Below are 24,682 nucleotides of genomic sequence, written 5' to 3' on the forward strand. Positions count from 1 at the left end.
ATACTGAGGTAAATTGTGACGTATGTTTAAATAGGTATAGGATATGTTACTGAATCAAGCAGTAAATTCCGTGCAGCATTACAATAGAAGACTGTAGCTAATGCAGAAGCCATGGTGGAAAATAACTGACAATAATGATAATAATTGTGTAATTAATAATTGTGTCAGATTTAGAAGATGTAACATGTCATTAAACATATGTATCTTTTTAAGCAAATCAAAGTACATTGGTGCAAATTGATAAACATGGGATTGGGATTAGGCAATTGGATAAATATGACAACCTCATATATAGGCTGGTGCGATTATAGTTTTTTGGGATTTTAATCGAATCCAGACTGTATAGCACAATTTCACATTTCAAACTCCTTTTTAATTTAGCATAACTGTTTTTGCACGTTTTTCTAGTTATTTAGCCACTATGTTATATTATTTTATTTTGTTCTTATGTTCTTCTTGGGAAAACAACGTTTGGGAATAAACCACGTCAGATGTTGCCATTTCCAGCTACACATTATTTTGTAATTATTTGTTATGAAACTATTTTATCCAATGTTAAACAAATCACATAACAATCCGATTGAATAGATATTCATTTTAAATATATCTAATGTATTGTTTGCATTCGGTACATTTAAAAACCCGCATCCACTCAGTTATGTCATTTTCTGCTGACTAATTTGGCTACTATTTGGCAACCCAGAATCCACGGGACGTCTCTACCCTAAACCCTTACATAATCATTTTATATTTGAACATCAATGGGGATGTCCCAAGGATCCGTGGAAAATTCGCTGAGGGCAGGGATGGGCAAAAATGACAATATACCATAAAGATCAATGTATCAAAATAAACTATAAAATACTTTTTAATTGTGTCATTTATTTAATCAGAATAAATGTATTTTGTATTTTAAAATACACAAATAGAATTGCAAGTAGCCAGCCCGAAAAGAACAGCCCGAGTAGCGCAGTGGTCTAAGGCACTGCATCTCAGTGCAAAAGGCATCACTACAGTCCCTGTTTCGAGTCCAGGCTGTATCACATCCGGTCGTGATTGGGAGTCCCATAGAGGGGCACACAATTGGCCCAGCGTCGTCCGGGTTTGGCCGGGGTAGGCTGTCATTGTAAATAAGAATTTGTTCTTAACTGACTTGCCTATATAAAAACAACATTCTCAGTAACGGTTACAAAAACGTTTTACGTGATATGTTGTTGTTTTTCTACATTAGTTGAGCAAGTCACTCTGAAGAAGATTGTCTGCTAAATTACCAAAATGTAAATGTATATTTAAGCAATAAGGCACGAGGGGTGTGCTAAATTCTTGAACTGCACTATTGGTTAAGGGCTTGTAAAGTAAGCATTTCACGGTAAGGTCTACACTTGTTTTCGAGTGACAAATAAAGTTTGATTTCCTTTGATTTATATGACCAATATACCACTGGCTAAGGGCTGTGTCCAGGCACTCCACGATGCGTCTAGCTGTGGTATATTGGCCATATACCACAAACCCCCGATGTGCCTTATTGCTATTATAAACTGCTTACCAACGTAATTAGAGCAGTAAAAATACATGTTTTGTCATATTTGTGGTATATGGTCTGCTATACCACGGCTGCCAGCCAATCAGCATTCAGAGCTGGAACCACACAGTTTATAATTGAAAATGAACATACCATAATTAACTGAGAAGCACAGTGGGTATTATTATTGGCCTTGCGGCAGAACTCATTAGAATAATACTCAGCATGCTTTGCAATTGTTCATTTTTTACATTTACATTTAGTTAATTTAACTGAATCTCTTATTATCACACCATAGTGCCGTCACAATCCATGTACGGTTCGTTCAATCAATATCTGTCCGATTTCTGATACCGATACAGGGTGAAATGGGGCCCACAAAATGTGAACCGCTTTAAACTAAATGGTATAGAAAAGTATTTTGTATTTTGAAAATACAAATTACAGCTCTCGAAAGTATCTTGTTTACAAAATACATTGGAGTGTAGTTCAGCCCACTATAATAGAATTGACCAGAATACACCGAATGAATTGAAATCCATATTTAATGAAATCCATGTGAGAGATGTGTGTGTGTGAGGGTGGGATCGGAAGTACCGTAGTGGATGTGAAGTAGAGAGTTGGGGGTTGTAGCGAGATATTTACGTTCAGCGGGAACCGCCCTTCATTCACCCACATGGGTACCGACAGGTCGCCTTCGCGCCACTTTCGTAATCCCTCAATAATATCCGATATTACAGCGGTAGACACATGTGCACTCGAGTTTTGTAATATATTTTCTAGCCCATGTTAAAAGTGTACTAGAATCATTGTTGTAGTTGGTTTCCTCCCCACATTCAACGGTAAGTCCAGGCAACTGAGCGAAGATGGTGGATTTCAGTGGTGAGTGTCTTGCTAAACGCATGTTATTGACAAGGAACTCTTATTTATCCTGTTTTTTAGCAGTATACACGTTAAGGAAAAAAAGTGATTTTTAATTGTATAGCACATTTGAGCATGAATAGCTATCTGCCTACCGTCCTAAAACGGAGAAGTTAGTGAGTTAAAACAGTGTAGTAAGTGTCGCATGGCAGCCCTCTCCTCCATAGTTGAGAATGAGGGAGATTTGAAAAGCGTGCTGTCTCTCTAACTCGCTACAGTGCCTTTATCAACTCTTAGTTAGACCGGAGGGATTATTCAAGTTACTTAGACTATTATACGTTTTTAGTTTTAACGGGAATAATTGTATTGGTACCAAAACGTTTTATATATTTTTTTAAAAATCTCGAATGTATTGTGTGTGTGAGTTAGCTAGTGTCCCCCCAGAACAAAGCAGTAGCACATGGGGTAGTTTTAGGCCGCGCGTTTTAGCTGGCTAGTTAGCCTAGCCAAGTTGGTAGCTACTGGTGGCGCCTGGTGTAACGTTTAACTAGTTAACTAACAACACATCCAACCGGTGAAATTACTATAATCACACGTAAATGGGGGAACTCGTACCGCATAACATTGCTTTGTTGTTAATTGGCCTATTGGCCATCTAGTTATGTAAAGTAACAAGTTGTGTGACTCGGGTTTTTTGGATGGGCTAACATGTTAGCTAGCAGCAACTTATTAGCCGAACTAACGTTAGTTAGCTAGTTTGACAAATTAGCTAACTTGTAATGTGTTTTAGATGTAGTTACATGTTTCGGTGTTGTAACGTTGGGTGTGGTTTTTAAGTTGGAAGTTTGCAAGGTATTTTAGTTATTTTTTGTTGTTGTGTGTAGTTGGCTAATGTTAGCTCAAATGGCCAAAAGAACGCACTTGCTACGCTAACTAGCGAAACTGGTTTGTGAAACGTTATTCCGTGAAAGCCAGGCTATTCTCAGAAGTTCCACACTTTCTCTCCAAGTTCTGATATTTACATGGGGGGAATTAAAACGTTACAACGTCCCCAACTGTTGCATACCTAGACACCTGATTGCATGCATTAGCTAGCTGCCTCCTGAATAAAGGCAGGTGGTTGAGTTGTTTTTTAGTAAATATTGCTAGGGGTTTTGCGGACTCCGCGGCGCCATGTTAAGACGGTGGGGGAGGGGTGGACAGACAGGCGCAGAAAGCCCCACAGAAAGCGGGCGGCAAGTTGCGCAGTCCATTCATGCTTTTTCTATTCCACTGGCCTCATGGTTCACAATAAATCATAACAATATTTCAACTACATCATCTGCCCGATTGACACATTTGAATGAAACCTAAGTGATAAGTCACTGTTGGGCGCGCTGTTTATTAGCTCGTCAAGTTGTGTATTTACTTACACTTCCAACAAGAGAAGGACCGCGATGCCTCTGGAAACGTGCTCCAGATAGCTAGAGAACATGGCATGGTGGCGTCCTATAGACGGTACTGGAAGTAGCCTCCCAGAATGGGGGAAACATTGTCCCATGTTGTCTGTCTTCAGAGAGGAGTATCAATAACACACTACTTTTTGTACTTTGTCTACACAGTGAACGTGTTCATAACGACTGTCCTTTGTGATTTCAGGGTGCTGCTTTTTATTATTTTTACGAAGTTGTGAAACCTGGACTTCTCCTTTGGAGATTTTGTTTTTATCGTTGGAAAGAAGATGAAAGATACAGAAGGCCTGTTTTTTAATAGTCTGTCGCTGTATTGTCAAAGTGCTTACAGTGCAGGTAGTGCTATGGAATATCTACTGCAGTGGAGGCACTTCTAGCAATACTGCTGACGCTGACCCCCGTGGTGAACCGTACCCCTGCTTGGACCGGGCCCTCTGCTTGGACCGGGCTCTCTGCTTGGACCGGGCTCTCTGCTTGGACCGGGCCCTCTGCTTGGACCGGGCCCTCTGCTTGGACCGGGCTCTCTGCTTGGACCGGGCCCTCTGCTTGGACCGGGCTCTCTGCTTGGACCAGGCTCTCTGCTTGGACCAGGCTCTCTGCTTGGACCGGGCCCTCTGCTTGGACCAGGCCCTGCTTGGTTCGACTTCATGATGTCTTTGTGCTAAGGTGCATCTAGTGCAGATAGTGACATAGACTAGCACCTACTGCCCTATGTGCCCCTTCTGGCATAAGGGTCTTACCTGGCATCCCACCAACCAAGACCACTCCTTGTATTTTTTATCTTGCAGTTCTCTGCTAGTTTTGCATAGTTGCATTACAAGTAAAAATGAGTTGTGCAAATCTATGCAAAACTGATGGAGGCTTGCTTGTTCTTCTACCTACCTGGTCACCCCAAAGACCAGCCCAGAGCCTCCAGCTACCTGGTCACCCTCACCCCAAGACCATCCCACTGCCCAGAGCCTCCAGCCACCTGGTCACCCTCACCCCAAGACCATCCCAGAGCCTCCAGCTACCTGGTCACCCTCACCCCAAGACCATCCCAGAGCCTCCAGCTACCTGGTCACCCTCACCCCAAGACCATCCCAGAGCCTCCAGCTACCTGGTCACCCTCACCCCAAAGCATCCCACTGCCCAGAGTCTCCAGCTACCTGGTCACCCCAAGACCATCCCACTGTCCTGAGCCTCTGTACCCAGCCTGTCTCCAATCAGACCAACCCGTTGACTAGATTTAGTTTCAGCAGTGTTAAAGTGCTTATAGTGCAGGTAGTATATTTTCTACATCTACTGCAATGTGAGCACTTCCTGTATTGCTGTCTATGTTGCAGCATGCCCACCCCTTCGTCATGGAAGGACGCCTCTTCAGACCCAGCAACCGACTCAAACCCATCGATCATCGCTGTTCCTCGGGTCTGTTTTGACTCAAACCCCATCGATCATCGCTGTTCCTCGGTCAGTTTTGCTGCTTTGCATCCTGCTTTAACACGTTTGCTGTGCAAATCCATGCAAAACTGACTGAGCAGTGACCTCCAGCCGTGATGGAACTGTTTTAGTAAAGTCTTTCTGTGCCGGTCGAATAATAATAATAATGATACGTGGATTTTATGTGGCGCTTTTCAGTGACTCAGCCTATCGAATGGTGTTTCCTATAACTATTCTGTGGTGGTCTGTGTTCTGCATCACTTTTCAAATGATGCAAAAGATGATTGACTGGTGGTAATAAATTGTTTTAGTACAAGTCCCAATCAGGTTGTAACTGTAGAAGTCGGCCCCTGTGGGGTTGTAACTGTAGAAGTCAGTCCCTGTCCCTGTCGGGTTGTAACTGTAGGAGTCAGTCCCTGTCCTGGTCAGGTTGTAACTGTAGGAGTCAGTCCCTGTCCTGGTCAGGTTGTAACTGTAGGAGTCGGTCCCTGTCCTGGTCAGGTTGTGACTGTGGGAGTCGGTCCCTGTCGGGTTGTGACTGTAGGAGTCGGTCCCTGTTGGGTTGTGACTGTGGGAGTCGGTCCCTGTCGGGTTGTGACTGTGGGGGTCGGCCCCTGTCGGGTTGTGACTGTGGGGGTCGGTCCCTGTCGGGTTGTAACTGTGGGGGTCGGCCCCTGTGGGGTTGTAACTGTAGGAGTCGGCCCCTGTGGGGTTGTAACTGTAGGAGTCGGCCCCTGTGGGGTTGTAACTGTAGGAGTCGGCCCCTGTGGGGTTGTAACTGTAGGAGTCGGCCCCTGTGGGGTTGTAACTGTAGGAGTCGGCCCCTGTGGGGTTGTAACTGTAGGAGTCGGCCCCTGTGGGTTTGTAACTGTAGGAGTCGGCCCCTGTGGCGTTGTAACTGTAGGAGTCGGCCCCTGTGGCGTTGTAACTGTAGGAGTCGGCCCCTGTGGCGTTGTAACTGTAGGAGTCGGCCCCTGTGGCGTTGTAACTGTAGGAGTCGGCCCCTGTGGGGTTGTAACTGTAGGAGTCGGCCCCTGTGGGGTTGTAACTGTAGGAGTCGGCCCCTGTGGGGTTGTAACTGTAGGAGTCGGCCCCTGTGGGGTTGTAACTGTAGGAGTCGGCCCCTGTGGGGTTGTAACTGTAGGAGTCGGCCCCTGTGGGGTTGTAACTGTAGGAGTCGGCCCCTGTGGGGTTGTAGCTGTAGGAGTCGGCCCCTGTGGGGTTGTAGCTGTAGGAGTCGGCCCCTGTGGGGTTGTAGCTGTAGGAGTCGGCCCCTGTGGGGTTGTAGCTGTAGGAGTCGGCCCCTGTGGGGTTGTAGCTGTAGGAGTCGGCCCCTGTGGGGTTGTAGCTGTAGGAGTCGGCCCCTGTGGGGTTGTAGCTGTAGGAGTCGGCCCCTGTGGGGTTGTAGCTGTAGGAGTCGGCCCCTGTGGGGTTGTAGCTGTAGGAGTCGGCCCCTGTGGGGTTGTAGCTGTAGGAGTCGGCCCCTGTGGGGTTGTAGCTGTAGGAGTCGGCCCCTGTGGGGTTGTAGCTGTAGGAGTCGGCCCCTGTGGGGTTGTAGCTGTAGGAGTCGGCCCCTGTGGGGTTGTAGCTGTAGGAGTCGGCCCCTGTGGGGTTGTAGCTGTAGGAGTCGGCCCCTGTGGGGTTGTAGCTGTAGGAGTCGGCCCCTGTGGGGTTGTAGCTGTAGGAGTCGGCCCCTGTGGGGTTGTAGCTGTAGGAGTCGGCCCCTGTGGGGTTGTAGCTGTAGGAGTCGGCCCCTGTGGGGTTGTAGCTGTAGGAGTCGGCCCCTGTGGGGTTGTAGCTGTAGGAGTCGGCCCCTGTGGGGTTGTAGCTGTAGGAGTCGGCCCCTGTGGGGTTGTAGCTGTAGGAGTCGGCCCCTGTGGGGTTGTAGCTGTAGGAGTCGGCCCCTGTGGGGTTGTAGCTGTAGGAGTCGGCCCCTGTGGGGTTGTAGCTGTAGGAGTCGGCCCCTGTGGGGTTGTAGCTGTAGGAGTCGGCCCCTGTGGGGTTGTAGCTGTAGGAGTCGGCCCCTGTGGGGTTGTAGCTGTAGGAGTCGGCCCCTGTGGGGTTGTAGCTGTAGGAGTCGGCCCCTGTGGGGTTGTAGCTGTAGGAGTCGGCCCCTGTGGGGTTGTAGCTGTAGGAGTCGGCCCCTGTGGGGTTGTAGCTGTAGGAGTCGGCCCCTGTGGGGTTGTAGCTGTAGGAGTCGGCCCCTGTGGGGTTGTAGCTGTAGGAGTCGGCCCCTGTGGGGTTGTAGCTGTAGGAGTCGGCCCCTGTGGGGTTGTAGCTGTAGGAGTCGGCCCCTGTGGGGTTGTAGCTGTAGGAGTCGGCCCCTGTGGGGTTGTAGCTGTAGGAGTCGGCCCCTGTGGGGTTGTAGCTGTAGGAGTCGGCCCCTGTGGGGTTGTAGCTGTAGGAGTCGGCCCCTGTGGGGTTGTAGCTGTAGGAGTCGGCCCCTGTGGGGTTGTAGCTGTAGGAGTCGGCCCCTGTGGGGTTGTAGCTGTAGGAGTCGGCCCCTGTGGGGTTGTAGCTGTAGGAGTCGGTCCCTGTCCTGGTCAGGTTGTAACTGTGGGAGTCGGTCCCTGTCCTGGTCAGGTTGTAACTGTGGGAGTCGGTCCCTGTCGGGTTGTAACTGTGGGAGTCGGTCCCTGTCGGGTTGTAACTGTGGGAGTCGGTCCCTGTCGGGTTGTAACTGTGGGAGTCGGTCCCTGTCGGGTTGTAACTGTGGGAGTCGGTCCCTGTCGGGTTGTAACTGTGGGAGTCGGTCCCTGTCGGGCTGTAACTGTGGGAGTCGGCCCCTGTCGGGTTGTAACTGTGGGAGTCGGCCCCTGTCGGGTTGTAACTGTGGGAGTCGGCCGGTTGTAACTGTGGGAGTCGGCCCCTGTCGGGTTGTAACTGTGGGAGTCGGCCCCTGTCGGGTTGTAACTGTGGGAGTCGGTCCCTGTCGGGCTGTAACTGTGGGAGTCGGTCCCTGTCGGGCTGTAACTGTGGGAGTCGGTCCCTGTCGGGTTGTAACTGTGGAAGTCGGCCCCTGTCGGGTTGTAACTGTGGGAGTCGGCCGGTTGTAACTGTGGGAGTCGGCCCCTGTCGGGTTGTAACTGTGGGAGTCGGCCCCTGTCGGGTTGTAACTGTGGGAGTCGGCCCCTGTCGGGTTGTAACTGTGGGAGTCGGCCCCTGTCGGGTTGTAACTGTGGGAGTCGGCCCCTGTCGGGCTGTAACTGTGGGAGTCGGTCCCTGTCGGGCTGTAACTGTGGGAGTCGGCCCCTGTCGGGTTGTAACTGTGGGAGTCGGCCCCTGTCGGGTTGTAACTGTGGGAGTCGGCCCCTGTCGGGTTGTAACTGTGGGAGTCGGCCCCTGTCGGGTTGTAACTGTGGGAGTCGGCCGGTTGTAACTGTGGGAGTCGGCCCCTGTCGGGTTGTAACTGTGGGAGTCGGCCCCTGTCGGGTTGTAACTGTGGGAGTCGGCCCCTGTCGGGTTGTAACTGTGGGAGTCGGCCCCTGTCGGGTTGTAACTGTGGGAGTCGGCCCCTGTCGGGTTGTAACTGTAGGAGTCGGTCCCTGTCGGGTTGTAACTGTAGGAGTCGGCCCCTGTCGGGTTGTAACTGTGGGAGTCGGCCGGTTGTAACTGTGGGAGTCGGCCGGTTGTAACTGTGGGAGTCGGCCCCTGTCGGGTTGTAACTGTGGGAGTCGGCCCCTGTCGGGTTGTAACTGTGGGAGTCGGCCCCTGTCGGGTTGTAACTGTGGGAGTCGGCCCCTGTCGGGTTGTAACTGTGGGAGTCGGCCCCTGTCGGGTTGTAACTGTGGGAGTCGGTCCCTGTCGGGTTGTAACTGTAGGAGTCGGTCCCTGTCGGGTTGTAACTGTAGGAGTCGGCCCCTGTCGGGTTGTAACTGTAGGAGTCGGCCCCTGTCGGGTTGTAACTGTAGGAGTCGGCCCCTGTCGGGTTGTAACTGTGGGAGTCGGCCCCTGTCGGGTTGTAACTGTGGGAGTCGGCCCCTGTCGGGTTGTAACTGTGGGAGTCGGCCCCTGTCGGGTTGTAACTGTGGGAGTCGGCCCCTGCCGGGTTGTAACTGTGGGAGTCGGCCCCTGCCGGGTTGTAACTGTGGGAGTCGGCCCCTGTCGGGTTGTAACTGTGGGAGTCGGCCCCTGTCGGGTTGTAACTGTGGGAGTCGGCCCCTGTCGGGTTGTAACTGTGGGAGTCGGCCCCTGTCGGGTTGTAACTGTGGGAGTCGGCCCCTGTCGGGTTGTAACTGTGGGAGTCGGCCCCTGTCGGGTTGTAACTGTGGGAGTCGGCCCCTGTCGGGTTGTAACTGTGGGAGTCGGCCCCTGTCGGGTTGTAACTGTGGGAGTCGGTCCCGGTCCTGGTCGGGTTGTAACTGTAGGAGTCGGTCCCTGTCCTGGTCGGGTTGTAACTGTAGGAGTCGGTCCCTGTCCTGGTCAGGTTGTAACTGTAGGAGTCGGTCCCGGTCCTGGTCAGGTTGTAACTGTAGGAGTCGGTCCCTGTCCTGGTCAGGTTGTAACTGTAGGAGTCGGTCCCTGTCGGGTTGTAACTGTAGAAGTCGGTCCCTGTCCCTGTCGGGTTGTAACTGTAGGAGTCGGTCCCTGTCCTGGTCGGGTTGTAACTGTAGGAGTCGGTCCCTGTCCTGGTCGGGTTGTAAGTGTAGGAGTCGGCCCCTGTCCTGGTCAGGTTGTAACTGTAGGAGTCGGTCCCTGTGGGGTTGTGACTGTAGGAGTCGGTCCCTGTGGGGTTGTAACTGTAGGAGTCGGTCCCTGTGGGGTTGTAACTGTAGGAGTCGGTCCCTGTCTGGTTGTAACTGTAGGAGTCGGTCCCTGTCGGGTTGTAACTGTAGGAGTCGGTCCCTGTCCTGGTCAGGTTGTAACTGTAGGAGTCGGTCCCTGTCCTGGTCGGGTTGTAACTGTAGGAGTCGGTCCCTGTCCTGGTCGGGTTTTAACTGTAGGAGTCGGTCCCTGTCCTGGTCGGGTTGTAACTGTAGGAGTCGGTCCCTGTCGGGTTGTAACTGTAGGAGTCGGTCCCTGTCGGGTTGTAACTGTAGGAGTCGGTCCCTGTCCTGGTCAGGTTGTAACTGTAGGAGTCGGCCCCTGTCCTGGTCAGGTTGTAACTGTAGGAGTCAGTCCCTGTCCTGGTCAGGCTGGGAGGGGTGTCAGTGCTGTTACTCTGAAGGTATTGCACTTGTCCCGGCCTGTTTAGGATTGAGGAGATGGTACTCTTTAAACCGGCTAAACTCTTTAAACCGGCTAAACTCTTTAAACCGGCTAAACAGTCATTGCTTGATGCGTGTTAGAAATTAATGTATGCAACTTTTATTTACCAAAAATGAGACTTGTATATTTCTGTCACATGATTCTGTTTTCTAGATTTGTTTTTAATGAATGATTGTGGCGAGGTAGTTTCTAAATTGTAGACTCATTTACAGAGATTTAAATGTGTCCCGTCCATATGGTGATTGTTTCGTGCTGTGGTTTTGTCTCAAATAAAGTTTCCATATGAATTAGCTTTCCGTTTCCGTTGTGCTTTGATTTGAAATGTGTAGCCAGGTCTGCTTCTCAAGATGTGACTGGGTGTACTGGTGTAGGGGGGGTGAGATGTGACTGGGTGTACTGGTGTAGGGGGGGTGAGATGTGACTGGGTGTACTGGTGTAGGGGGGGTGAGATGTGACTGGGTGTAGGGGTGGTGAGATGTGACTGGGTGTACTGGTGTAGGGGTGGTGAGATGTGACTGGGTGTACTGGTGTAGGGGGGGTGAGATGTGACTGGGTGTACTGGTGTAGGGGGGGGTGAGATGTGACTGGGTGTACTGGTGTAGGGGGGTGAGATGTGACTGGGTGTACTGGTGTAGGGGGGGTGAGATGTGACTGGGTGTAGGGGTGGTGAGATGTGACTGGGTGTACTGGTGTAGGGGGGGTGAGATGTGACTGGGTGTACTGGTGTAGGGGGGGTGAGATGTGACTGGGTGTACTGGTGTAGGGGGGGTGAGATGTGACTGGGTGTACTGGTGTAGGGGTGGTGAGATGTGACTGGGTGTACTGGTGTAGGGGTGGTGAGATGTGACTGAGTGTACTGGTGTAGGGGGGTGAGATGTGACTGGGTGTACTGGTGTAGGGGGGGGTGAGATGTGACTGGGTGTACTGGTGTAGGGGGGGTGAGATGTGACTGGGTGTACTGGTGTAGGGGGGGTGAGATGTGACTGGGTGTACTGGTGTAGGGGGGGGTGAGATGTGACTGGGTGTACTGGTGTAGGGGGGGGTGAGATGTGACTGGGTGTACTGGTGTAGGGGGGGTGAGATGTGACTGGGTGTACTGGTGTAGGGGGGGGTGAGATGTGACTGGGTGTACTGGTGTAGGGGGGGGTGAGATGTGACTGGGTGTACTGGTGTAGGGGGGGTGAGATGTTAAGATATTTTTTGTCAAAATGTTTTTCATCTTACAACGGGAGCTACTATGATGGACCATGTCACACATCCATAACATGAGTCATGTGGTGAGTGACAACCTCCTTTATGACTGTGTAGCACAGGAGGGTATGAAATCTGAGTTTTGAAGGCTTACAAAAGGGGTGGCAGGTAGCCTAGTGGTTAGAGTGTTGGGCCAGTAACCAAAAAGGTTGGTTGATTGAATCGCCGAGCTGACAAGGTAAAAGTCTGTCGTTCTGCCTCTGAACAGGGCAGTTAACCCACCGTTCCCCGGTAGGCCGTCTTTGTAGATAAGAATTTATCCTTAAATGATTTATATTTCCCTCACTAACTTTAAACATCCGCAATCTGAGCAGCTAACCGATCACTGCAGCTGTACACAGTCCATCTGTAAATAGCCCACCCAATCTACCTAGCTCATTACCATATTGTTATTTACTTTGCTGCTCTTTTGTACACCAGTATTTCTACTTATACACCATCTGCTCATCTATCACTCCAGTGTTAATCTAATAAATTGTAATTACTTTGCTACTATGGTCTATTATTGCCTCACCTCCTCACGCCATTTACACACACTGTATATAGACTTTATTTTGTTCTACTGTGTTATTGACTGTATGTTTGTTTACTCCATGTGTAACTCTGTGTTGTTGTATGTGTCGAACTGCTTTGCTTTATCTTAACCAGGTCGCAGTTGTAAATTGAGAACTTGTTCTCAACTGGCCTTCCTGGTTAACTAAAGGTTAAATAAAACAACCTTGCCTCGTTAACTAAAGGTAAATAAAGAGAGTTCCCTGGGGCTCAAATGTTAGGCCAGATCCTTTCTACACTGAATATAAATAATTAGGGAAGGCTGACTCTGCAAATCTCTGTCTGTACGCCGATGACACTATTCTACCACGTCTAACATTGACAAGGCTTTTCAGGACTTAATGGTTTGTTATTCAAAGGCAGCGTTTAGAATTATAACTTGTGATTAATGCAAGGAAAACAGTTGGTTTTCTCGTCACTGAAAGTTAACAGATGGAGTCACTTGCAGATTGTAACTATAAAAGGACAAAACATTAGATAGGCTCACCACCTATAAGTATATTGGGATTTGGTTAGATGAAAAGCTGCATTTTTAAACAGCACGATGATAACTTGACCCAAGAAACTAAAGTTGAAATTTGGTTTCTAATTTAGGAACAAATCTTGCTTTTTAAGGTTAGTCAGAAAGGATCTTGTTGAAAGCCCTTTATCAGTGGATGAGGGTGATTGGGTCTATATGCAGGCCTCAGCAAGTACCATGACACAGTACCATGATGCTTTCAGATCCATTACAGTCACCCAGGTTCTAGACTGTTCTCTCTGCTACCGCACAGCGAGCGGTACCGGGGGGCCAAGTCTGGGACCAAAAGGCGCCAGTCACCCAGGTTCTAGACTGTTCTCTGCTACCGCACGGCGAGCGGTACCGGGGGGCCAAGTCACCCAGGTTATAGACTGTTCTCTATGGTACCGCACGGCGAGCGGTACCGGAGGGCCAAGTCACCCAGGTTATAGACTGTTCTCTCTGCTACCGCACGGCGACCGGTACCGGAGGGCCAAGTCACCCAGGTTATAGACTGTTCTCTCTGCTACGGCACGGCGACCGGTACCGGAGGGCCAAGTCACCCAGGTTATAGACTGTTCTCTCTGCTACGGCACGGCGACCGGTACCGGAGGGCCAAGTCTGGGACCAAAAGGCCCCAGTCACCCAGGTTCTAGACTGTTCTCTCTGCTACCGCACGGCGACCGGTACCGGAGGGCCAAGTCACCCAGGTTATAGACTGTTCTCTATGGTACCGCACGGCGACCGGTACCGGAGGGCCAAGTCACCCAGGTTATAGACTGTTCTCTCTGCTACCGCACGGCGACCGGTACCGGAGGGCCAAGTCTGGGACCAAAAGGCTCCACAATGGCTTCTACCTTCTACCCCGAAGCCATAAGACTGCTGAACAATTCATTAAATCGCCATTTACATTGACCCCCCCCCCCCCCCTCTTTTGTACACTGCTGCTACTCGCTGCCTATTTATGCATAGTTACTACCACCTACATGTACAAATTACCTCAACTAACCTGTACCCCTTCACACTGACTCGGTACCGGTACCCCCTGTATATAGTCTCATTACTAACCTGTACCCCTGTATATAGTCTCATTACTAACCTGTACCCCTGCACACTGACTCTGTACCGGTGCCCCCTGTATATAACCTCCACACTGACTCTGTACCGGTGCCCCCTGTATATAGCCTCGTTATTCTTATTGTGTTACTTTTTATTTTAGTCTACTTGGTAAATATTTTCTTAACTCTTCTTGAACTGCACTGTTGGTTAAGGGCTGCTAAGTAAGCCTTTCACGGTAATGTTTATACCTGTTGTATTTTTTAAATGTATATTTATATAAAACAATTTTTTTTTATATACTTTTATTTTTTGACACTTGTTGTATTCGGCGCATGTGACAAATAAAGTTTGATTTGGTTTAGATAACTCATATCACTGTGATTTGTTTTATGGTGCAGTGGACCCGTCTCTCCACTAGGAGGCGAAAGCGCTGCTACACTGATGGACAAAGCATTGACGGGACAACTCCCTGCGTTACGTGTTCTTTACTGACCAGATCAGTCACTCAACACAGTCTTCGTTCACAGTCACTACTGTCCTTGTCTGTTCCTCAAGGCTAGAACTGAGATGGGGAAACTATATTTTTTCCCCCATAATGCCCCTTCATCCTGAAACATGCTTCAAAAGACATTACAAGTTATGGGAGTTAGTGTCCTTGCGCCTGTTTTTAAGACTGATCGATAACACTGTTTGTGATGGCTGCAGTTGTTTAATCTTCAATTGTATCTGTAACTTGTGACACTTTGTATTTGGTGTGTATTTAATATTTTACTGTAGTATTTTCTGTACACGCTGTTATTTTCCCGTTTTGCCTTGCCAGGTCGCCCTTACAAAATAGTAATTTTATTTTAACCTCAATGGGTCTTACCTGGTTAAATAAAATAAATTAATTTCTATACATTCTGTTTTGTAAATATGTATTATATCAAGTGTTGATCTAAAACGAAGGTTCCCTTCACCCAGTAGATGGTTTTCGAGTTCAGCGTCACTGCCTCTTAGCGGAAATCACCTGTGCGAAATTTGGACGCCATAAAGCTCACACCCATTGCCCCAAAAGGCGTTTAGTCGGCCTATGGAACTCTATACCAACGGTCTCATCCATAACGGTGTACTAAACGGTTTGTTGCATAGTAACGTATAGCCATGCTGTAGTAGACTATACTACTCATTGTTTTAGAGGTGTTTCAGGCTGCCTCTCCGAGGTTTGTTGCATAGTAACGTATAGCCGTGCTGTAGTAGACTATACTACTCATTGTTTTAGAGGTGTTTCAGGTTGCCTCTCCGAGGTTTGTTGCATAGTAACGTATAGCCGTGCTGTAGTAGACTATACTACTCATTGTTTTAGAGGTGTTTCAGGCTGCCTCTCTGAGGTTTGTTGCATAGTAACGTATAGCCATGCTGTAGTAGACTATACTACTCATTGTTTTAGAGGTGTTTCAGGCTGCCTCTCTGAGGTTTGTTGCATAGTAACGTATAGCCATGCTGTAGTAGACTATACTACTCATTGTTTTAGAGGTGTTTCAGGCTGCCTCTCTGAGGTTTGTTGCATAGTAACGTATAGCCATGCTGTAGTAGACTATACTACTCATTGTTTTAGAGGTGTTTCAGGCTGCCTCTCTGAGGTTTGTTGCATAGTAACGTATAGCCATGCTGTAGTAGACTATACTACTCATTGTTTTAGAGGTGTTTCAGGCTGCCTCTCCGAGGTTTGTTGCATAGTAACGTATAGCCATGCTGTAGTAGACTATACTACTCATTGTTTTAGAGGTGTTTCAGGCTGCCTCTCTGAGGTTTGTTGCATAGTAACGTACAGCCATGCTGTAGTAGACTATACTACTCATTGTTTTAGAGGTGTTTCAGGCTGCCTCTCTGAGGTTTGTTGCATAGTAACGTATAGCCGTGCTGTAGTAGACTATAATACTCATTGTTTTAGAGATGTTTCAGGCTGCCTCTCCGAGGTTTGTTGCATAGTAACGTATAGCCGTGCTGTAGTAGACTATAATACTCATTGTTTTAGAGATGTTTCAGGCTGCCTCTCCGAGGTTTGTTGCATAGTAACGTATAGCCATGCTGTAGTAGACTATACTACTCATTGTTTTAGAGGTGTTTCAGGCTGCCTCTCCGAGGTTTGTTGCATAGTAACGTATAGCCATGCTGTAGTAGACTATACTACTCATTGTTTTAGAGGTGTTTCAGGCTGCCTCTCCGAGGTTTGTTGCATAGTAACGTATAGCCATGCTGTAGTAGACTATACTACTCATTGTTTTAGAGGTGTTTCAGGCTGCCTCTCCGAGGTTTGTTGCATAGTAACGTATAGCCATGCTGTAGTAGACTATACTACTCATTGTTTTAGAGGTGTTTCAGGCTGCCTCTCCGAGGTTTGTTGCATAGTAACGTACAGCCATGCTGTAGTAGACTATACTACTCATTGTTTTAGAGGTGTTTCAGGCTGCCTCTCTGAGGTTTGTTGCATAGTAACGTATAGCCATGCTGTAGTAGACTATACTACTCATTGTTTTAGAGGTGTTTCAGGCTGCCTCTCTGAGGTTTGTTGCATAGTAACGTATAGCCATGCTGTAGTAGACTATACTACTCATTGTTTTAGAGGTGTTTCAGGCTGCCTCTCCGAGGTTTGTTGCATAGTAACGTATAGCCATGCTGTAGTAGACTATACTACTCATTGTTTTAGAGGTGTTTCAGGCTGCCTCTCCGAGGTTTGTTGCATAGTAACGTATAGCCATGCTGTAGTAGACTATACTACTCATTGTTTTAGAGGTGTTTCAGGCTGCCTCTCCGAGGTTTGTTGCATAGTAACGTATAGCCATGCTGTAGTAGACTATACTACTCATTGTTTTAGAGGTGTTTCAGGCTGCCTCTCTGAGGTTTGTTGCATAGTAACGTATAGCCATGCTGTAGTAGACTATACTACTCATTGTTTTAGAGGTGTTTCAGGCTGCCTCTCCGAGGTTTGTTGCATAGTAACGTATAGCCATGCTGTAGTAGACTATACTACTCATTGTTTTAGAGGTGTTTCAGGCTGCCTCTCCGAGGTTTGTTGCATAGTAACGTATAGCCATGCTGTAGTAGACTATACTACTCATTGTTTTAGAGGTGTTTCAGGCTGCCTCTCTGAGGTTTGTTGCATAGTAACGTATAGCCATGCTGTAGTAGACTATACTACTCATTGTTTTCGAGGTGTTTCAGGCTGCCTCTCTGAGGTTTGTTGCATAGTAACGTATAGCCATGCTGTAGTAGACTATACTACTCATTGTTTTAGAGGTGTTTCAGGCTGCCTCTCCGAGGTTTGTTGCATAGTAACGTATAGCCATGCTGTAGTAGACTATACTACTCATTGTTTTAGAGGTGTTTCAGACTGCCTCTCCGAGGTTTGTTGCATAGTAACGTATAGCCATGCTGTAGTAGACTATACTACTCATTGTTTTAGAGGTGTTTCAGGCTGCCTCTCTGAGGTTTGTTGCATAGTAACGTATAGCCATGCTGTAGTAGACTATACTACTCATTGTTTTAGAGGTGTTTCAGGCTGCCTCTCCGAGGTTTGTTGCATAGTAACGTATAGCCATGCTGTAGTAGACTATACTACTCATTGTTTTAGAGGTGTTTCAGGCTGCCTCTCTGAGGTTTGTTGCATAGTAACGTATAGCCATGCTGTAGTAGACTATACTACTCATTGTTTTAGAGGTGTTTCAGGCTGCCTCTCTGAGGTTTGTTGCATAGTAACGTATAGCCATGCTGTAGTAGACTATACTACTCATTGTTTTAGAGGTGTTTCAGGCTGCCTCTCTGAGGTTTGTTGCATAGTAACGTATAGCCATGCTGTAGTAGACTATACTACTCATTGTTTTAGAGGTGTTTCAGGCTGCCTCTCTGAGGTGTGTTGCATAGTAACGTATAGCCATGCTGTAGTAGACTATACTACTCATTGTTTTAGAGGTGTTTCAGGCTGCCTCTCCGAGGTTTGTTGCATAGTAACGTATAGCCATGCTGTAGTAGACTATACTACTCATTGTTTTAGAGGTGTTTCAGGCTGCCTCTCTGAGGTTTGTTGCATAGTAACGTATAGCCATGCTGTAGTAGACTATACTACTCATTGTTTTAGAGGTGTTTCAGGCTGCCTCTCTGAGGTTTGTTGCATAGTAACGTATAGCCATGCTGTAGTAGACTATACTACTCATTGTTTTAGAGGTGTTTCAGGCTGCCTCTCTGAGGTTTGTTGCATAGTAACGTATAGCCATGCTGTAGTAGACTATACTACTCATTGTTTTAGAGGTGTTTCAGGCTGCCTCTCTGAGGTTTGTTGCATAGTAACGTATAGCCATGCTGTAGTAGACTATACTACTCATTGTTTTAGAGGTGTTTCAGGCTGCCTCTCTGAGGTTTGTTGCATAGTAACGTATAGCCATGCTGTAGTAGACTATACTACTCATTGTTTTAGAGGTGTTTCAGGCTGCCTCTCTGAGGTTTGTTGCATAGTAACGTATAGCCATGCTGTAGTAGACTATACTACTCATTGTTTTAGAGGTGTTTCAGGCTGCCTCTCTGAGGTTTGTTGCATAGTAACGTATAGCCATGCTGTAGTAGACTATACTACTCATTGTTTTAGAGGTGTTTCAGGCTGCCTCTCTGAGGTTTGTTGCATAGTAACGTATAGCCATGCTGTAGTAGACTATACTACTCATTGTTTTAGAGGTGTTTCAGGCTGCCTCTCTGAGGTTTGTTGCATAGTAACGTATAGCCATGCTGTAGTAGACTATACTACTCATTGTTTTAGAGGTGTTTCAGGCTGCCTCTCTGAGGTTTGTTGCATAGTAACGTATAGCCATGCTGTAGTAGACTATACTACTCATTGTTTTAGAGGTGTTTCAGGCTGCCTCTCTGAGGTTTGTTGCATAGTAACGTATAGCCATGCTGTAGTAGACTATACTACTCATTGTTTTAGAGGTGTTTCAGGCTGCCTCTCTGAGGTTTGTTGCATAGTAACGTATAGCCGTGCTGTAGTAGACTATACTACTCATTGTTTTAGAGGTGTTTCAGACTGCCTCTCTGAGGTTTGTTGCATAGTAACGTATAGCCATGCTGTAGTAGACTATACTACTCATTGTTTTAGAGGTGTTTCAGGCTGCCTCTCCGAGGTTTGTTGCATAGTAACGTATAGCCATGCTGTAGTAGACTATACTACTCATTGTTTTAGAGGTGTTTCAGGCTGCCTCTCTGAGGTTTGTTGCATAGTAACGTATAGCCATGCTGTAGTAGACTATACTACTCATTGTTTTAGAGGTGTTTCAGGCTGCCTCTCCGAGGTTTGTTGCATAGTAACGTATAGCCATGCTGTAGTAGACTATACTACTCATTGTTTTAGAGGTGTTTCAGGCTGCCTCTCCGAGGTGTGTTGCATAGTAACGTATAGCCATGCTGTAGTAGACTATACTACTCATTGTTTTAGAGGTGTTTCAGGCTGCCTCTCTGAGGTTTGTTGCATAGTAACGTATAGCCATGCTGTAGTAGACTATACTACTCATTGTTTTAGAGGTGTTTCAGGCTGCCTCTCTGAGGTTTGTTGCATAGTAACGTATAGCCATGCTGTAGTAGACTATACTACTCATTGTTTTAGAGGTGTTTCAGGCTGCCTCTCCGAGGTTTGTTGCATAGTAACGTATAGCCATGCTGTAGTAGACTATACTACTCATTGTTTTAGAGGTGTTTCAGGCTGCCTCTCCGAGGTTTGTTGCATAGTAACGTATAGCCATGCTGTAGTAGACTATACTACTCATTGTTTTAGAGGTGTTTCAGGCTGCCTCTCTGAGGTTTGTTGCATAGTAACGTATAGCCATGCTGTAGTAGACTATACTACTCATTGTTTTAGAGGTGTTTCAGGCTGCCTCTCCGAGGTTTGTTGCATAGTAACGTATAGCCATGCTGTAGTAGACTATACTACTCATTGTTTTAGAGGTGTTTCAGGCTGCCTCTCTGAGGTTTGTTGCATAGTAACGTATAGCCGTGCTGTAGTAGACTATACTACTCATTGTTTTAGAGGTGTTTCAGGCTGCCTCTCTGAGGTTTGTTGCATAGTAACGTATAGCCATGCTGTAGTAGACTATACTACTCATTGTTTTAGAGGTGTTTCAGGCTGCCTCTCCGAGGTTTGTTGCATAGTAACGTATAGCCATGCTGTAGTAGACTATACTACTCATTGTTTTAGAGGTGTTTCAGGCTGCCTCTCTGAGGTTTGTTGCATAGTAACGTATAGCCATGCTGTAGTAGACTATACTACTCATTGTTTTAGAGGTGTTTCAGGCTGCCTCTCTGAGGTTTGTTGCATAGTAACGTATAGCCATGCTGTAGTAGACTATACTACTCATTGTTTTAGAGGTGTTTCAGGCTGCCTCTCCGAGGTTTGTTGCATAGTAACGTATAGCCATGCTGTAGTAGACTATACTACTCATTGTTTTAGAGGTGTTTCAGGCTGCCTCTCTGAGGTTTGTTGCATAGTAACGTATAGCCATGCTGTAGTAGACTATACTACTCATTGTTTTAGAGGTGTTTCAGGCTGCCTCTCTGAGGTTTGTTGCATAGTAACGTATAGCCATGCTGTAGTAGACTATACTACTCATTGTTTTAGAGGTGTTTCAGGCTGCCTCTCTGAGGTTTGTTGCATAGTAACGTATAGCCATGCTGTAGTAGACTATACTACTCATTGTTTTAGAGGTGTTTCAGGCTGCCTCTCTGAGGTTTGTTGCATAGTAACGTATAGCCATGCTGTAGTAGACTATACTACTCATTGTTTTAGAGGTGTTTCAGGCTGCCTCTCTGAGGTTTGTTGCATAGTAACGTATAGCCATGCTGTAGTAGACTATACTACTCATTGTTTTAGAGGTGTTTCAGGCTGCCTCTCCGAGGTTTGTTGCATAGTAACGTATAGCCATGCTGTAGTAGACTATACTACTCATTGTTTTAGAGGTGTTTCAGGCTGCCTCTCTGAGGTTTGTTGCATAGTAACGTATAGCCATGCTGTAGTAGACTATACTACTCATTGTTTTAGAGGTGTTTCAGGCTGCCTCTCTGAGGTTTGTTGCATAGTAACGTATAGCCATGCTGTAGTAGACTATACTACTCATTGTTTTAGAGGTGTTTCAGGCTGCCTCTCTGAGGTTTGTTGCATAGTAACGTATAGCCATGCTGTAGTAGACTATACTACTCATTGTTTTAGAGGTGTTTCAGGCTGCCTCTCCGAGGTTTGTTGCATAGTAACGTATAGCCATGCTGTAGTAGACTATACTACTCATTGTTTTAGAGGTGTTTCAGGCTGCCTCTCCGAGGTTTGTTGCATAGTAACGTATAGCCATGCTGTAGTAGACTATACTACTCATTGTTTTAGAGGTGTTTCAGGCTGCCTCTCTGAGGTTTGTTGCATAGTAACGTATAGCCATGCTGTAGTAGACTATACTACTCATTGTTTTAGAGGTGTTTCAGGCTGCCTCTCTGAGGTTTGTTGCATAGTAACGTATAGCCATGCTGTAGTAGACTATACTACTCATTGTTTTAGAGGTGTTTCAGGCTGCCTCTCTGAGGTTTGTTGCATAGTAACGTATAGCCATGCTGTAGTAGACTATACTACTCATTGTTTTAGAGGTGTTTCAGGCTGCCTCTCTGAGGTTTGTTGCATAGTAACGTATAGCCATGCTGTAGTAGACTATACTACTCATTGTTTTAGAGGTGTTTCAGGCTGCCTCTCCGAGGTTTGTTGCATAGTAACGTATAGCCATGCTGTAGTAGACTATACTACTCATTGTTTTAGAGGTGTTTCAGGCTGCCTCTCCGAGGTTTGTTGCATAGTAACGTATAGCCATGCTGTAGTAGACTATACTACTCATTGTTTTAGAGGTGTTTCAGGCTGCCTCTCCGAGGTTTGTTGCATAGTAACGTATAGCCATGCTGTAGTAGACTATACTACTCATTGTTTTAGAGGTGTTTCAGGCTGCCTCTCTGAGGTTTGTTGCATAGTAACGTATAGCCATGCTGTAGTAGACTATACTACTCATTGTTTTAGAGGTGTTTCAGGCTGCCTCTCTGAGGTTTGTTGCATAGTAACGTATAGCCATGCTGTAGTAGACTATACTACTCATTGTTTTAGAGGTGTTTCAGGCTGCCTCTCTGAGGTTTGTTGCATAGTAACGTATAGCCATGCTGTAGTAGACTATACTACTCATTGTTTTAGAGGTGTTTCAGGCTGCCTCTCTGAGGTTTGTTGCATAGTAACGTATAGCCATGCTGTAGTAGACTATACTACTCATTGTTTTAGAGGTGTTTCAGGCTGCCTCTCTGAGGTTTGTTGCATAGTAACGTATAGCCATGCTGTAGTAGACTATACTACTCATTGTTTTAGAGGTGTTTCAGGCTGCCTCTCCGAGGTTTGTTGCATAGTAACGTATAGCCATGCTGTAGTAGACTATACTACTCATTGTTTTAGAGGTGTTTCAGGCTGCCTCTCTGAGGTTTGTTGCATAGTAACGTATAGCCATGCTGTAGTAGACTATACTACTCATTGTTTTAGAGGTGTTTCAGGCTGCCTCTCCGAGGTTTGTTGCATAGTAACGTATAGCCATGCTGTAGTAGACTATACTACTCATTGTTTTAGAGGTGTTTCAGGCTGCCTCTCTGAGGTTTGTTGCATAGTAACGTATAGCCATGCTGTAGTAGACTATACTACTCATTGTTTTAGAGGTGTTTCAGGCTGCCTCTCTGAGGTTTGTTGCATAGTAACGTATAGCCATGCTGTAGTAGACTATACTACTCATTGTTTTAGAGGTGTTTCAGGCTGCCTCTCCGAGGTTTGTTGCATAGTAACGTATAGCCATGCTGTAGTAGACTATACTACTCATTGTTTTAGAGGTGTTTCAGGCTGCCTCTCTGAGGTTTGTTGCATAGTAACGTATAGCCATGCTGTAGTAGACTATACTACTCATTGTTTTAGAGGTGTTTCAGGCTGCCTCTCCGAGGTTTGTTGCATAGTAACGTATAGCCATGCTGTAGTAGACTATACTACTCATTGTTTTAGAGGTGTTTCAGGCTGCCTCTCTGAGGTTTGTTGCATAGTAACGTATAGCCATGCTGTAGTAGACTATACTACTCATTGTTTTAGAGGTGTTTCAGGCTGCCTCTCTGAGGTTTGTTGCATAGTAACGTATAGCCATGCTGTAGTAGACTATACTACTCATTGTTTTAGAGGTGTTTCAGGCTGCCTCTCCGAGGTTTGTTGCATAGTAACGTATAGCCATGCTGTAGTAGACTATACTACTCATTGTTTTAGAGGTGTTTCAGGCTGCCTCTCTGAGGTTTGTTGCATAGTAACGTATAGCCATGCTGTAGTAGACTATACTACTCATTGTTTTAGAGGTGTTTCAGGCTGCCTCTCTGAGGTTTGTTGCATAGTAACGTATAGCCATGCTGTAGTAGACTATACTACTCATTGTTTTAGAGGTGTTTCAGGCTGCCTCTCTGAGGTTTGTTGCATAGTAACGTATAGCCATGCTGTAGTAGACTATACTACTCATTGTTTTAGAGGTGTTTCAGGCTGCCTCTCTGAGGTTTGTTGCATAGTAACGTATAGCCATGCTGTAGTAGACTATACTACTCATTGTTTTAGAGGTGTTTCAGGCTGCCTCTCTGAGGTTTGTTGCATAGTAACGTATAGCCATGCTGTAGTAGACTATACTACTCATTGTTTTAGAGGTGTTTCAGGCTGCCTCTCTGAGGTTTGTTGCATAGTAACGTATAGCCATGCTGTAGTAGACTATACTACTCATTGTTTTAGAGGTGTTTCAGGCTGCCTCTCTGAGGTTTGTTGCATAGTAACGTATAGCCATGCTGTAGTAGACTATACTACTCATTGTTTTAGAGGTGTTTCAGGCTGCCTCTCTGAGGTTTGTTGCATAGTAACGTATAGCCATGCTGTAGTAGACTATACTACTCATTGTTTTAGAGGTGTTTCAGGCTGCCTCTCTGAGGTTTGTTGCATAGTAACGTATAGCCATGCTGTAGTAGACTATACTACTCATTGTTTTAGAGGTGTTTCAGGCTGCCTCTCTGAGGTTTGTTGCATAGTAACGTATAGCCATGCTGTAGTAGACTATACTACTCATTGTTTTAGAGGTGTTTCAGGCTGCCTCTCCGAGGTTTGTTGCATAGTAACGTATAGCCATGCTGTAGTAGACTATACTACTCATTGTTTTAGAGGTGTTTCAGGCTGCCTCTCTGAGGTTTGTTGCATAGTAACGTATAGCCATGCTGTAGTAGACTATACTACTCATTGTTTTAGAGGTGTTTCAGGCTGCCTCTCTGAGGTTTGTTGCATAGTAACGTATAGCCATGCTGTAGTAGACTATACTACTCATTGTTTTAGAGGTGTTTCAGGCTGCCTCTCTGAGGTTTGTTGCATAGTAACGTATAGCCATGCTGTAGTAGACTATACTACTCATTGTTTTAGAGGTGTTTCAGGCTGCCTCTCCGAGGTTTGTTGCATAGTAACGTATAGCCATGCTGTAGTAGACTATACTACTCATTGTTTTAGAGGTGTTTCAGGCTGCCTCTCTGAGGTTTGTTGCATAGTAACGTATAGCCATGCTGTAGTAGACTATACTACTCATTGTTTTAGAGGTGTTTCAGGCTGCCTCTCCGAGGTTTGTTGCATAGTAACGTATAGCCATGCTGTAGTAGACTATACTACTCATTGTTTTAGAGGTGTTTCAGGCTGCCTCTCCGAGGTTTGTTGCATAGTAACGTATAGCCATGCTGTAGTAGACTATACTACTCATTGTTTTAGAGGTGTTTCAGGCTGCCTCTCCG

The 24,682-nt window shown here is 46.6% G+C and overlaps 1 protein-coding gene across 1 annotated transcript in view; it reads right to left on the reverse strand.

The window, feature by feature from the left end:
• Positions 1–5,517: 5,517 nt before the first annotated feature.
• LOC139533006 (putative per-hexamer repeat protein 5) overlaps positions 5,518–24,682 on the reverse strand; it is a 39,376-nt gene continuing 20,211 nt past the window's right edge. The window contains exons 2-6 of the mRNA XM_071331154.1: positions 9,130–10,170; positions 8,634–8,828; positions 8,288–8,565; positions 7,713–8,196; positions 5,518–5,987 (exon numbers count right to left, since the gene is read on the reverse strand). Of these exons, the coding sequence (XP_071187255.1) occupies positions 5,518–5,987; positions 7,713–8,196; positions 8,288–8,565; positions 8,634–8,828; positions 9,130–10,170 (2,468 nt within the window). The remainder of the gene's footprint in view (positions 5,988–7,712; positions 8,197–8,287; positions 8,566–8,633; positions 8,829–9,129; positions 10,171–24,682) is intronic.

Source organism: Salvelinus alpinus, chromosome 10 (genome assembly GCF_045679555.1).
Source record: "Salvelinus alpinus chromosome 10, SLU_Salpinus.1, whole genome shotgun sequence".
Classification (NCBI taxonomy): domain Eukaryota; kingdom Metazoa; phylum Chordata; class Actinopteri; order Salmoniformes; family Salmonidae; genus Salvelinus; species Salvelinus alpinus.